General features: G+C 40.9%; 1 protein-coding gene across 1 annotated transcript in view; it reads right to left on the reverse strand.

Annotated features, from left to right (window-relative positions):
• Positions 1 to 10,355, reverse strand: part of LOC309870854 (uncharacterized protein) — a 28,595-nt gene extending 18,240 nt beyond the window's left edge. The window contains exons 1-2 of the mRNA XM_082743414.1: positions 10,193 to 10,355; positions 8,879 to 9,094 (exon numbers count right to left, since the gene is read on the reverse strand). Coding sequence (XP_082599540.1) covers positions 8,879 to 9,084 — 206 coding nt within the window. The 5' untranslated portion in view covers positions 9,085 to 9,094; positions 10,193 to 10,355. The remainder of the gene's footprint in view (positions 1 to 8,878; positions 9,095 to 10,192) is intronic.
• Between the last annotated feature and the right edge of the window lie 5,985 nt (positions 10,356 to 16,340).

The following is a 16,340-nucleotide window of genomic DNA, read 5'->3' on the forward strand; positions in this document are numbered from 1 at the left end:
GAATAAAACAGTATACTAAACCCAGAGAACAGCCAAGATAACCAGGACTTATCCCTGAGTAACACAGGCCAAAAAACAGAAAAGCCATTACAAAATGGCAGCTGTAACACAATTCTGAGAAAACAAAAATTTGAGTTTGGGTCTTGTTGTTGTGAAGGGAACCTGATGAACACCCCCAGGATTTTAGCTGAGACCCCAAAAGGCTACACCTTGGGAATAAGAACAAGTCAGAAATAATTATCTTCGTACAAAGAGTGAAATTAGTTCTGAATCGTCTCAAGGCTTTGACTGGGTGTGACATTTCCCTATGTTAATTGCCCACCAGAATAAATTGAACTTTCTCTAGAAGGAGACAATACTTCAAAGAAGAGCTAAAATTTTTCATTCATAATGTACTGTAGCTAATTTTTCAAAATTATCCCCCACATCAAAAAATAAAGGTGGCTCAAGTTATTTGGGTGAACATAGACTTTATAATAAATAGTGGGAAAATAAATTTATAATAAATAGTGGGAAAACTAAATAGCCATCAGAAAAACATAGTCAGATTGTTATTTTAAGATACATTCAAGGGGCGCATCATGGGTGGCTCAGTGGGTTAAAGCCTCTGCCTTCAGCTCAGGTCATGATCCCAGGGTCCTGGGATCGAGCCCCACATCGAGCACTCTGCTAGGCATGGAGCCTGCTTCCTCCTCTCTCTCTGCCTGCCTCTCTGCCTACTTGTGATCTTTGTCTGTCAAATAAATAAATAAAATCTTTTAAAATATATATACATTCAAGATTGAACTCTGAGTGGTTTAAGGAATCTAATGTAAAGTCAAAACCATACAAGTACTAGAAGAAAACACCAATGAATGCCTCTTTAATCTTGGTATAGGGCACCTTTGTTACTATGATTCAAAAATTCAAAGGCAATAAAAATTAGTTGATAAATTTAACTACATAAATTTTTTTAATTTGCATAGCAAAATAATTTTTTTAAGTCAAATGACATGGCAAGCCAGGAAAAGATATTTTCGGTATATATGACAGTAATAGCTTTAGAATATATAATATAACCAATGTTTATAAACCTGGTAATATAACTTTGCATTGTACACTTTGCTTTTACCACTTAATACTGTATGTGAGTATTGGGTTAATAATACAGTCCCAAAATATGTTACAAAAACCTATTATATAGGGATGCCTGGATGGTCAGTTGGTTAAGTGTCTGCCTTTGGCTCAGGTCATGATCCCAGGGTCCTGGGATCAAGTCCCACATCTGGTTCCTTGCTCAGTGGGGACCCTGCTTCTCCCTCTACCTGTTGCTCTCCCTGCTTGTGCTCTCTCTCTCTGGTAAATAAATAAATAATTTTTTAAAACCCATATTATAGATTTCAATATATTCAATATATAATATGTGATATATTTTAATCCAGCAATGTCACTACCAGGAAACTACCACCTCCAACAATATGAAAGTAAATATGCACAAAGTTATTTGTTGCCACATTGTTTGTAACTTCAAATATTGGGAACCTAAATGCCCATTCATAGGAAAGTGGTTAAATAAATTATGGTATACTCATACACACAACAGAGTGGTATGCTATTATATAAAAAAGCAAAGAAAATTTCTATGAAGTGATATGTGTGATCTCCACGATATATTCTTAAGTAAAATAATTAGAGGGGTGCCTGGGTGGCTCAGTGGGTTAAAGCCTCTGTCTTTGGCTTGGGTCATGATTGGGATCAAGCCCCTCGTCGGGCTCTCTGCTCGGCAGGGATCCTGTTTCCCATCCTCTCTGCCTGCCTTCTGCCTACTTCTGATCTCTGTCTGTCAAATAAATAAATAAAATCTTAAAAAAAATAATTAGAGTACAAACAATGTCTACAGTATGCTACCTTTTGTTCCCAGTGTGGAGCCCAACATGGGGCTTGAACTCACAACCCTGAGATCAAGACCTGAGCTGAGAACAAAAGTTGGATGACTGAATGAGCCACCCATGAGCCCCTGAGAAAATACACGTGTTAAAATTAACTGGCATGTGGGGGGAAACCCCAAAATGAAATATGAAAAGGAATCTAACTATTAATAAAGTTGTCAGAATTCTAAGATGGCCCCAAAATTCTAATCCCATGGTGCACACACCTGTATAATGGCCTCCCCTTACATGTGGGTGGGACTTAAAAATAGGATGGGATGTTATTCTATGATCAAGTTATGCTATATGGAAAAGGAGAATTTGGGGGGGGGTGTAATTAGGGCCTCTAATCAGTTCGCTTTGGTTAATCAAAAGGGGAATATCTTATGTGGGCCTGACCAAATCAGGTGAGCGTTCAAAAGAGGGTGTGCAGGTCCTTCTTGAAGAGATAGATTTGAAGCAGCAAGAACACTCTCCAGTTGGCCTTGAAGAAACAAACTGCCACATTGTGGAGAGGACCATCTGTCAGGGCCTCCGTTTTGCAGCCCTAAGGAACAATTCTATCAAAAACCAGTGAGCTTAGAAAAGGGATCTAAGCCCCAGGTACTGCAGCCCCAGCCACCACCTCCATCACACAGCTCACCCCATCTGCTGAGACTCAAAGCAGTGGACCAAATCCTGACCCACAGACACTGGGAGATAATAGGTATGTGCTGTTTTAGACTGTGGCAATTTTTAAAAAAAGATTTTATTTATTTGACAGAGAGATCACAAGCAGGCAGAGAGGCAGGCAGAGAGAGGGGGGGAAGCAGGCTCCCCGCTGAGCAGAGAACCCGATGCGGGGCTTGATCCCAGGACCCTGAGATCATGACCTGAGCCGAAGGCAGAGGCTTTAACCCACCCAGCCACCCAGGCACCCCTGGACTGTGGCAATTTGTAATGCAACAGTACAAAACTAATATGAATACAGATGGGTAACATAACAACTCCAAGAGGGAAGGGAAAGAACTAACCTAAGCAACTTTGGAGAACAGTATTTTTCCTGGCTAGGGGCAGGTTAAAGACAGTAAGAACTGGAATACTGCTCTCTAGTTAGTCAGTTTATTTCTCCTATGGTTACATAGGAGTACTCCTGGGTTGAACAGGTAAGTGGACATATTGTGGAGACAGGGAGTCAGGATTCATATCTGTCTTATATCTCATATGAGTATGAGATAGATAGTCAGACAGACAGACTGACTTACACAGGATGAGGGAGAGATGGGGAAAGAAAACAGGATGGGAAGAGGAAGTGCAAAGGAGAGAGAGAAAGGGAAACTCCCTGTAAACAATATGTACCAAGATGTTCTCAGTGGGTATCTTTGGGCAGGAGGCTTATGGGCAATTACTTTTTTCCTCATTGCACTCATATTTTCTAAATATTCATCATAAGATACATTTTTAAGCAAAAGGAAACATATACTTATATTGACCTCTTCTTGTGGGGTCTTCTCTGAAGCCCTAGCTTCCTGCCAACACTAGTCCACTGATGTGGCAAGTTCTTTTGGCTTCCTGAGAGCTTACCTGGCAGACAGAGACAGAGGAACTTGCCAGCCAAACACTTAACCACGTTTTGTGCTGATTGTCTCCTTTTGGCCTATCTTGAGAAGTGCTTAAGGAGCTGCCCTGAAAGCCAATAGAGCCAAACCCAAGTCAGAATATGAATTATTTGCAGTACTGTCCTGATGGGTGAGCTGGACCATTTCCCATGGTCATGAGCATGGATAATTCTCTTTATAAATAATTTATTTGCTCAAAACAGACCATACAACAAAGACATTCATACTGAAACAGACAAAAAAGCTTACCTACTCCCAAAATTTTGTGTGCTTTTTTGGGGAAATTATAAATGCATTGCATTAAAAAAAAAAAAAAAACTTGAAATGTACCAAAGAGTACTAAATTACTATAAAACACTTAGGTACATTGTTATAAATATTCCAGCAAGTTTCTTTCTGTGAATGTTTTTCTTTTTACGTATTTGGAGTCCAATCCCATATATGCAGTCTTCGGCTCTGTATTTTTTGTATATGTGTGTTAAAATATATATAATATATGTATCCATTTGAAATACATATGACAAATGTATATAAATATATAACAAATTTAACAAAATTCACCAGCTTACCCATTTTTAAGTGTACCATTAGAGTGACATTAAGTACATTCACATTGCTGTGCAAACATCCCCACCAACCTTCTCCAGAACTTTTTTCATCTTCCCAAACTGAAACTCTGTACCCATTCAACACTAACTCCCCATTCCCCCTATTCTTGCTTATTTCCCTGGCAACCATCATTCTTTCTGTCTCAGTGAATGTGACTACTGTGGGTGGCTCATCTTAGTGGAATCACACAGTATTTGTCTTTTTGTGAACGGCTTATGTCACTTATCATAAAGTCCTCAAGGTTCATCCCAGCTGTCAGAATTTCCTTCCTTTGTAAGATGAATAATATTCCGCTGGATATGTACACCACATTTTGTTTATGCTTTCATCCGTTGATGGACACGTGGGTTGCTTCCACCTGTTGGCTATTGAAAATCATGCTAGGGCGCCTGGGTGGCTCAGTTGGTTAAGTGTCTGCCTTCAGCTCAGGTCACGATCATAGGGTCCTGGGATCGAGTCCCACATCAGGCTCCCTGCTCAGCGGGGAGTCTGCTTCTCCTCCTGACCCTCTCATGCTCTTTCTCTGTGTAATAAATAAATAAAATCTTAAAAAAAAAATGCTAGTATGAACACAGGTGTACAAATATCTGTTAGCTATTTCAATTCTTTTGCATATATACCCTGAAGTGGAGTTGCTAGACCACATGGTAATTCCCTTTTTAATTTATTGAGGGCTCATGTACCATTTTGAATCCTCTTTGTTTCTAATTCAGTTGACTTTTTTTTTTTTAAAGATTTTATTTATTTATTTGACAGAGAGAGATTACAAGTAGGCAGAGAGGCAGGCAGAGAGAGAGAGGAGGAAGCAGGCTCCCCGCTGAGCAGAGAGCCCGACGTGGGACTCGATCCCAGGACCCTGAGATCATGACCCGAGCCGAAAGCAGCGGCTTAACCCACTGAGCCACCCAGGCGTCCCTCAGTTGACTTTTGAACATGGACATTTTTCAACAATATTTTTGTAATTTTTTATTTTTATATAGTTTCAAACTTCCAAAAAAGTTGCAAAAATTATATGATGAACTCTAATATTTCCTTCAACCAGATTCACTCACTGTTCTCATTTTGCCACATTTATCATTCTCTCTTCTCTTTGTGTCTGTGTGCATGTGTGCATGTGTGTAGAGAAAGTTCCAGATACCATGCTCCTTTAGCCCAAAATGATTCAATGCGTGTTCCCTAAGAACAAGGACATTAACTTTCAAAACTATCATCAAAATCAGGAAATTAAACATTGGTACAATGTTCTTATCTAATCCAAAATCAATATTCAAATTTTGCTAGTTGTCCCCAGTCTGAGAACATGCATGAAATTTAACCATCAAGTCCTGCGGTGGGCAATTCTTTTTTTTTTTTTTTTTTAAGATTTTATTTATTTATTTGACAGAGATCACAAGTAGGCGGAGAGGCAGGCAGAGAGAGAGGAGGAAGCAGGCTCCCTGCTGAGCGGAGCCACCCAGTGAGCCCCCCATGCGCCCCCTGTGGTGGGCAATTCTAAATGCACTCCCCCACCCCCAAATTCCCATCCCCCAGCTAGTCAATCATGTGTTAATCTGGTACTGCTGTGAAGGGGCTTTGGGAAAGTAATAATGTTAATAACCACCTGAACTCAAAACAGGGAGAGTATCCTGAACTACCCAGGTGGGTCCAGTGTATTCGCATGAGCCCTTAAAAATAGAAGAAGGCAGATGGAGAAGTCAGAGAAGTTTGAAGTATGAGAGGAACTTGACCTGCCATCACTGGAGGGGACACATGGAATGTAGGCAGACTTGAAGGGCAAAGACTGTCAGCTTCGGGCTGACAGCCAGCAAGGAAATGAATTCCTCACTCCCATCACCACAAGCAACTGGCTTTGGCCAATGCCCTGAATAGCCTGGAAGTGGATTCTTCCCAGAGCCTCTACATAAGAGTCCTCAATTTTGGCTTGTGAGACCCCAAACAGAGGAACCAGCCAAGCCCACCGATTTCCAACCTGCAAAACTGTGAGACAACACATTGGTGTTGTTTTAGGTCCCTAAGCTGGTGGTCCCTTGTGAGAACCCCGCAGGAAACTAATTCAGGTCCCCTCAGTCTCCTTTACTCTGGAACAGTTCCTGAGGCTTTCTGTCTTGACTCCTGACATTTTATGACGAGTACAAGCCAGTTATTCGTAGTTATTGTCTGTTTCATGAATAGATTCTCATTATACAATTTGGGAAGTGATTCCAAACAATGGTGCCGGGCACCACATCAGCAGGTACACTGTGTTTTTCTCCCAATATAGTGATGTTAACTTTGATTACACCTGCCAGGCTTCTCTTCCTTAAAACCACTACTGTCCCCTTTGTAGTTAATAAAAGCCTTTGCCAGAAGACATCTTGAGACAATAAACATATCTTGCTCCTCTTAAACCTTTGCCCACCAATCAACATCCGCAGGTGATCCTTGCCAGGAAGAGTTGTTATGACAGTTGCACGCTCTGTCAGTATCAATTCTAGTTCTATTAGCTTAACATTTTTTCTTTGGTAGCCAGCTTCTCCACATAAAGCAATGCTACGGATTGCCCCTAATTAGCTAATGTTCATTAACAATTTTAGCATCTGTTTTGTGTTTTAGGTTTCATCATAAACTGGACAAGGGCATTTAGCTTGTTTCTGCTTGGTCACAGTTTTTAATTATGTGGAGTCAGAGAAATAGTATCTTACCATTGTAATTTGCATTTTGTTGTTTGCTAAACTGTTTGGTAAAAGAATTACTGAGTCTGGGGCACCTGCGTGGCTCAGCGTGACTCTTGGTTTCAGCCCAGGTCATGATCTCAGGGTCACGAGATCAAGCTCCATGTTGGGTTCTGTGCTGGGCATGGAGCCTGCTTAAGATTCTCTTTCTATCTCTCTCTTTTTCTCTCAAAATAAATAAATAAATAAATAGAATTACTGAGTCTAAGATTGAATATATTTTTCATTTAAAAAATTCATTTTAATTTCTTCTTCAGTGAAATATCTTTTTCCCATTTTTCTATTTATGTATTTGTTCTTTCCTTCTTGATGTAGTGATGTGCTTTTTCAAAAAGATTTTATTTGGGGTGCCTGGGTGGCTCAGTGGGTTAAAGCCTCTGCCTTCGGCTCAGGTCATGATCCCAGGGCCCTGGGATCTAGCCCTGCATTGGGCTCTCTGCTCAGCAGGGAGCCTGCTTCCTTCTCTCTGCCTACTTGCGATCTCTGTCAAATAAATAAATAAAATCTTTCAAAGAAAAAAAAGTAAAGTAAAAGATTTTATTTATTTATTTGACAGAGAGAGAGAGAGAGCGAGACAGAGAGAGAGATAGACAGCAAGAGAGGGAACACAAGCGGGGGGGTGAGGGGGAGAGGGAAAAGCAGGCTTCTCGCCAAGCTGGAAGCCCGATGCAGGGTCTGATCCCAGGACCTCGGGATCATGACCTGAGCTGAAGGCAGACGCTTAACTAACTGAGCTACCCAGGCGCCCCTAGTTATGTGTTTGTATGTTTTTCTTTTCTGTTTGCTCCCCTGCTCCTGAAGGCAGGAACTGTGAACGTCCTATTCACTTACTCATTTCAGCACTTAGGATAGGACCTGCCTCCTTCCCACGTGGTGAATAAATACTTACTGGATGAGGGAGAAGAATACTGGGACACCCGAGTGGCTTAGTCAGTTAAGTGACCGACTCTTGGTTTTTGCTCAGATCATGATCTCAGGGTTGTGGCGTCCAGCCCCATGCCTGGGAGCCTGCTTGGGATTCTCTCTCTTTGTCTCCCTCTCTTACCCACTCTCTCTCTCTTTTAAATAAATAAATAAAATCTTAAAAGAGAGAGAGAGAGAGAAATATTTATGATGCCTCTTTTTATTGTAAAGATCTACATGAAGCAATTGGTCATCAGCCACCATATGTTGGGAACTGTGCTCAGTGACTTGGACAGTCCACTCTCGTACACTGATGACAGTCCTGTAAGGGAGATTTGGTTATTTCCTCTACCTACCCAGATGAGGCACCCAGAGATTTCAGACGTTAACCACGGCTAGACAAGGAGCAAGAGGTTGGGGCTGGCATTCAAACACAGGCAGTCTAGCTGCTGTGCGTATGTTGATTGGGACAGTGAAATGTAAATCTTTTGTTGCAGTGTTTACCTCTGTTTCATTTATAGAATTTAGTTTTGCTGTTACAACTGGCTCTTTTTATGTGGACCCTGGAACTAAATTTAATATGGAAATAATTTGCATTCAGGTTTGCTAATAATCAGGCAGATAATAAACAATAGATAATGAAAATCCTGTTTAGACAACTCTGAAAATTCTTATCTCTATCATACAGAATAACCTGTAAAAAAGGAAGAATCAAGAAACCTCTTGATGGAACATACAATGGCTTCTTAGTGCAAAACGGAACTAATCCTGAAATGACTGTATATTGAAAGTATCCCCCAGAATGCCTGGGTGGCTCAGTCAGTTAAGTGTCTGACTCTTGGTTTTGGCTCAGGCCATGACCTCAGGGTCATGTGATCGAGCCCGGCATCAGGCTCCATCCTGAGGTTCTCTCTCTCCCTCTTTCTCTGTCCCTCCCTTTTCTCTCTCAAATAAATAATTTTTTTTAAAAGTATACCCCAACTAATAAGTAACAATATATTAACTAGGTTTGCTTTATGTTATACTGATTTATTTTCCCAACTGACTTCTTTCCAAAGCATTTAATGAGACTATAACAGGCTCTAGTTAACACTCCTCTACTTTGGCAATCCTGTCAGGGAAAAAGGCTGGAGTTCTTTGAAATTATTACCTTTTGGCAACTTGCACAAAGTCTTCACTAGCTTGAGCCAATTCCTCTGCCATCTTCTCCAAAGAGGCGAATACTTCATTTTCCATATCTTTCCTCTCCATCGAAATGATCAGATGGCAAAGTTGGACAGTCATTGGGGAGATGATTCTCTCAATGGCCCTGTTCTGTATCATGGAGCCAATGTCTTCCAAGAGGAAAGATTCCATCTCTTCCAGTCTGTGAACAGAAGTATGACGTGATCTGAGCCCATGCTGACTGACATGTATAAATATTTCTCCGACTTGATGTTCATCTAATTTAGGAAGTTTCCAAAGGAATTTTTTTTTTTAATCTGACAGAGATCACAAGTAGGCAGAGAGGCAAGCAGAGAGAGAGGAGGAAGAGGGCTCCCTGCAGAGCAGAGAGCCCGATGTGGGGCTCGATCCCAGGACCCTGGGATCATGACCTGAGCCGAAGGCAGAGGCCTAACCCACTGAGCCACCCAGGTGCCCCATGTTCATCTAATTTTACCTCTACACTGGGAAAGAAATTTACAAAGTATTAAAGGGCTAAGTGGAGGTAATTTTCAGGACCCTACAAGTATAGAATATATTGTAGCTTAGCAGCAACATGCTAAAAAAAAGTAAAAGAAGGACACCTGAGACAGGTTCAGAGCAAATAGGAAGGAAAACGGAGTCACTCATGCAAACTGTATGGCAAAAAGACCAGTTTAAGCAGTGGTTAATCTGATTAAGAAGACATGACCGAGGTCTTCATTATTTGGAGAACTACATACAATAGAAGAAAAAAAATTTTTAAAGATTTTTATTTACTTTTTGGAGAAAGAGAGCACAAGCAGAGGGAGTTGCAGGCAGAGGGAGAAGCAGCCTCCCCGCTGAGCAAAGTACCCAACTCAGGACTCAATCCCAGGACCTTGGGATCACAACCCAAGCCAAAGACAGACACCCAACTGATTAAGCCACCCAGGGATCCCTCAAAGAAAGAAATTTTGCCTGACTTTTATTCTATGGAGCTTCTCAGAACAAGGGATGAAAGTCATATGGCAAGAGAAAGTTCTCACTTAGATTGAATGGACATCTCAAATAAAAATTCTCAAAGACCCTATGAGTCCTATTACTTGGAGGTAAATAAACTTCCTTTCCCTGGCATTATACAAGGCTGAATGACAACTTGAGGATAGTATATAGAAATTTCAAGCATCGTGTGGGCAAATGGACAAATTCCAGTACTGAAATGTTTTTGATCAATAATTACAAGAGTGTAGCCATGCATAGGGAGCCAACAAGGGAGAAAAACATGGACATTTTTGCTTACCTTGATGAGAAGATACTTTCCACTCTCTAAGCCAAAGAGAAGACCCCCGAATTCACTCTAAATGTAAGAAACCCAGTTTGAGTCCTTTTTTTTTTTTTTTTTTAAATTCAGCAACAGGAATCTATTTACATCCACAGTACAGTTCAAGACTGTGGCATTGCCCAGCAACTGTTAGCTGACTCTGCCACTGACGTCACAGGCAGGATTGCTAAGAAGCAAACATCATAATTTATGCATGCAGCTATAGAGGGTCTGCTGTTTCTGCAGTATTAAAAGTCCTGCTTATCCACAAGAATAAGAACAAGGTTCAAGTATGAGAAAAAAGCTAACTTGTTTTAGTCAATCCAGTCATAAAAATAAAACTCAACTATGAGTCTTTGGACAGTTTTGTTGTGGGCAACAAAAAGGAAATTTGGCACTAGTGCTAATAAAAGGCAGATGATGAATCACTGAGCAGTTGAATTAACTTGGCTTCTTTCTAGTTCCTTTGTGTGGATTTTCACAAGAATTTGCTGAGGGAATATTCTGGCTATTTCTTGGAACAAAAAAGGAATTGGGGCTTAAACTAGAGGAAAAATAGACTTTATATTAATTTGTATTGTGTCCCAGGTGTTTTCCACATATCAGTTCACTTATTCCATAGAATAATTTAATGAGGTAAGTATTATTTTTTTTTAAAGATTTTATTTATTTATTTGACAGAGAGAAATTACAAGTACACTGAGAGGCAGGCAGAGAGAGAGAGAAGGAAGCAGGCTCCCTGCTGAGCAGAGAGCCCGATGCGGGACTCGATCCCAGGACCCTGAGATCATGACCTGAGCCAAAGGCAGCGGCTTAATCCACTGAGCCACCCAGGCGCCCTAGGTAAGTATTATTAAGTTCACTTTATGAGTGAAGAAACTGAAGACTGGGGCATAAGAATAGTACCAAGTTTCTGAGAATTATTTCCTATTCAAATTACTGGACTTTTAGTAAGTTCCTAGAAATTACTATGTTTGAGTTGTGTCTGGTCAGGAAAACAGAAACCACTTTAGGTATTTAAAATAGAGGGAATTTGGTTCAAGGAATTAATGACAACAGCACTGGGAAGGATGGTGACTGAGGCAGGACTTCTGGTAACAGCTGATTAAGGAGACGGTCAAATCCTCTTCCCCAGAAGCAACTCCAAAGATGGACGAAATGGCCCTAAAACAACCATTTCAGCACTGTGGAAGTTGACAAAAGGCAAAAAAACAATCTGAGGAGTGGTTATGCATGAGCATTTGCTGGACATTGTGGAGCTCTATGGCATTCCAGTCTGGGGCTGATTCCATCTAAGCCATCAACAAGGGGTTCAGCTAGAGAGGGAGGTCCAGAAGAACCAGTAGCTTCTCTCTTGCCATTGAAAGGGATTCCCTCAGTTTGGAGCGGTGGATGATGACACCCAGGATCACTACCATTGAAAGCGACTTCCCCGAGGCAGGAGAGTCTATGTTTATCACAAGTCAAACTATCCTGCAGCCTATAGGGCAATGGCACTGGATGTTAACTCAAACCAACAGAAAGCAATGAAGAAGTCCTATAAAGTTACTTACATAAGTTATTATCAAAACCATACACACATTTTTCTCTTAACAGATTTAAAAATATAAGATTATGTAAAATAACTATAACACTGTATTGTTGGATTTACAAGAAAAAGAGCATGAAGGAGGAGAGAGAGAGAATAGAATTACATTAAAGCAAATTTTCATTATTTTACCAGAATTAAAATAGTATTAACTTGCAGCAGATTTTTTTTTCAAAGTTAACATGCACATTATAATCCCAATTGCAAACACCAAGAAGATAACTGAAAAAACAATAAAAGGGGCACCTGGCTAGCTCAGGTGGTGGAGCATGTAACTCTTGATCTTGGAGTTGTAGGTTCAAGCCCCACCTTGAGTGTAGAGAGTAAGAACCTGACACGGGGCTTGATCTCACAACCCTGAGATCAAGACTTGAGCCAGAACCAAGAGTTGGACACTTAACTGACTGAGCCACCCAGGCACTCCCCCCAAAATAAAATATTTTTAAAAACAGTAAAGTTAACCAAAAATTAATTAAAATTGCACACTAGGGGCACCTGACTAGCTCAGGCAGAGAAGCATGTCTACTCACGGTCATGAGTTCAAGCCTTACGTTGGATAGAGAGCTTAATTTAAAAAGTAAAATAAAATAGCATACTAAAAACATTTATTTTACATAAAAGAAGGCAAGCAAGGAGAAGATAGAAAACAAATAGAAAAATGACAAATGTATAGCTAATATCAATAATTATATTAAATCTGAATTCTCTACATACCCTGATCTAAACACAGAGATTGACAGCATAAAAAAGCAACATCCAGGGGCACCTGGGTGGCTCAGTCAGTTAAGTAACTGACTCTTGATTTCAGTTCAGGTCATCACCTCAGGGTTGTGAGATCCAGCCCCACCTTGGGCTCCACGCTCAGAGGGGAATCAGCTTGAGAGTCTCTCTCCCTCTCTCTCTCTGCCACTCACACTTGTGCTCTCTCTCTCTCTCTGAAATAAATAAATAAACCTTAAAAAAAAAAAAAGGCAAGACCCAATTATATCTACAAGAGACACAGACTTGATTCAAAAACACAAATGGGTGGGAAGTAAAGTGATGGGTTTAAGCTATCCCTCGCAGACAGGAACCAAAAGAGAGTAAGTGCTTTATTGGTTTGAACAGTGTCCTTCCAAAATTCGTCTCTACCCAGAACCTACAAAAGCATCTTTATTTAAAAACAAGATCTTTGAAAAATGTAATCAAGTTAAGATAAGGTCATCCTAGATTAGAGTAGGCCCTAATTCAATAACTGATGTTCTTAGAAGAGGAAAGAAATTAGGACAGAGAGACAGAATGCCATGGGATGGTGGAGGCAGAAATTGGAAAGAGATAAGCCGAGAGCACCAGGGACAGCTAACGATTACCAGATGCCAGGATTAGACAGAGAAGGATTCCTTCCTAGAGCCTTGAGAGAAAGCATGGCCTGATGATACTTTAATTTCAGACTTCTAGCTTCAGAACTGTGAGAGAATCAGTTTCTGTTGTTTTAAGCCACCCATTTTGTTAGCAGCCTTAAAAAAATTTGAATATACACACCTCTGTTACTATCTTAAAGTAGTCTTTAAGACAAAAATATTGTTAGACAAAAAGAGACCTTTCAAATGATAAAAAGGGTCTCTATTGTTTGGGTCCGTAATCAAAGGAGCGAGACTGATACAAAGCAAAGGTCAAGCAAAGCTTTATTTCCCGCCAAGCATCGAGAATGAAACTGACCGGTCAGGGCTGTCTCTTTCAAAGGGGCGACCCCTCCCAGCCTCACAGACTTACTTTTATAGAGATAGTTTAGCCGGGCTATACACAGGTGGCCAATGAGATTGCAATACACAGAGAAAACTGCACAGTCATGCTAGGTCTGCCACACACAGAAAAAACTGCTAGGTAATACACGGGTGGCCAATTGAATTTCAACTTACCCTAGTAGATATATGCGCGCTCCACTGATTGGATGTCTTCACCTGGCCTGACCCGCCCTTGTATCTAGGCTTTGCAAGTAAGTTCCTCTGGGAGGGGCAGGGTCAATCTAAGTTTACTGCATAGGGTCAATCTAAGTTTACTGCATAAACACAAAATGACTCCCTCTGGCCAACCAGGCCCTTACATCTATGTCATAAAATATAACAACTGTAAGTGGACCTTACAAAATACATGAAAATAAAATCAAAAGAATTAAAAGGAGAAATATACACGTATAGTTGTAGATTTCAAAACCCAGTTTTGGGGTTCCTGGATGGCTCATTCAGTAGAACATGCAACTCTTAATCTTGGGGTATGAGTTCAAGCCCCACAATAGGGATAGAGTTTACTTAAAAAATACAAAATCCAATTTTAAATAATTAATAGAACAACTAGTTAAAATTAGCAAAACTTTAACAGTACTCTCAACCAAGGCACCCTAATTAACATATACAGAACACTCCACACAATGACTGGAGAAGACACATTCTTTTCAAGCACTCATGGAATAGTTCCAAGATAGAACACATTCTATGCTATGAAAGTCTCAATAAATAAAAAGGATTAGAATTATGTAAAGTATATTCTCTGACCACTGTAGACTTAAATTAGAAATCAGCAGCAGAGGGGCACCTGGGAGGCTCAGTTGGTTAAGCGTATGCCTTCGTCTTGGGTCATGATCTCAGGGGCCTGGTATGGAGCCCTGCACTGGGCTCCCTGCTGGGCGGGAAGCCTGCTTCTTCCTCTCCCTCTGCCTGCTGCTCCCCTGCTTGTGATCTCTCTCTCTCTGTCAAATAAATAAATAAAGTCTTTAAAAAAAAATCAACAACAGAAAGAAATTTGAGCAGCCCTTGAATATTTAAGAATTGAACAACACATTAATAAATAGCCTATAGATCAAAGAAGAAATCACAAGGGAACTTAGAAAATTTTTTGAATCATATGACCATGAAAGCACAACAGATCAAAATATATCGGAGATAGCTAAGGCTATAGTGGGAAATTTATAGCTTTCAATCCATAAAAAGGAAAAAAATGAGTAAATTAGAATTCATTGAAATTTAAAAATTTGCACTACAAAAGACATCATTAAAAATGAAAAGAGGGACGCCTGGGTGGCTCAGTTGGTTGGACGACTGCCCTCGGTTCAGGTCATGATCCTGGAGTCCTGGAATCGAGCCCCGCATCGGGCTCCCAGCTCCATGGGGAGTCTGCTTCTCTCTCTGACCTTCTCCTCACTCATGTTCTCTCTCACTGTCTCTCTCTCAAATAAATAAATAAAATCTTTTAAAAAAAAATGAAAAGATAAGTCACAAACTGGGAAAAATATTTACTGATCATATATCTTATAAGAGGCTTGTATCCAAGATATATAAAGAATTCTTGGGGCACCAGGGTGGCTCAGTCAGTTCAGTGACCTACTCATGGTTTCAGCTCAGGTCATGACCTCAGCTGAGCCTGGAGCCAGGCTTCCTGCTCAGCGGGGAGTCTGGGTGAGATTCTCTCCCTCCCTCTCAGCCCCTCCCCCTGCTCATTTGTTCTCTAGGTAAGTAACTAACTAACTAAATAAATAAATAAATAAAATATTTTTTACAATAAATAAAAATTTGAAAGACAATACCAAGTATTATCAAGGATGCAGATAAATTAAGACCCTTGTGCATTGCTGGTGGGAATGTAAAATGCTAGACCCACTTTGGCAAAAGGTTTGGTAGCGTCCTAAAAAATTAGACACAAATATACCATAGGATGCAGCAATTCACTTCTTAGGAATCTACCCAAGATGGAGCAGGCTAGGCTGCAACCAGTAGTCCAGACAGGCTGAGAGGCGATCTGCCTCGAGGAGCGGGGGCCTGGTTTTTGGAGTGGAGGCTTGGAGCTGAAATGAGAATTGCAGTAGGATCACTGAGAAGACAGTAGAAGAGTCACTCCTTCGCTCTACTCTAAGACTGGGAGCTCTATGAAGAGGCAGTCTTCCCCTTTCAGTAGAGACACTGGGGACATTCATATGGCCCTTCCAGCTTTGGGAGAACACCACGCAGCATGGCCCAGAGAAGGGTAGAATTCACCCTGAGGAGCCCTGCGGGCTGGTGAGCCCCAGAGCAGGCTTGCTGAGGCTTGGCCCGAGAAGCAGCCTCCCAGAAATATCTGAGGGGAAGAGAATCTCGGGAGTTATGTAAAACCTTGATGTTAAATTGTTGATGTATCCTTCGGGATACCCAAAGCCAGATGAGCCTTAGGGATAAAGGGGGTAGAGGAAGATGTGGCCTTCAGCCTTTCCTTTGGCCAATACAGATGGGACTCAGTTTCCTTCCGTTCTAGACTGGCTTCAAAACTGGTTTCTTCTAAGAAATTTTCCCTGATGATTCTCCCCTCTCAAATGCCTCTTCTATTCCTGTCTCCTTAGCACCACTAGTTATTTATGGGATGCGGAAAACTATCTTATATTTATTAATATTTTTATTCATTTGAAAAGATGTCACCCGGGCACCCAGGTGGCTCAGTCAGTTAAGCATCTTCCTTCAGGTTGTATCCTGATCTCAGCGCTCCCTGATCAGCGGGGAATCTGCTTTCCCCTTTCCCTCTGCCCCTCCCTCACCA

This window comes from Mustela nivalis (assembly GCF_964662115.1).
Source record: "Mustela nivalis genome assembly, chromosome: 8".
NCBI classification, from domain to species: Eukaryota; Metazoa; Chordata; class Mammalia; order Carnivora; family Mustelidae; genus Mustela; species Mustela nivalis.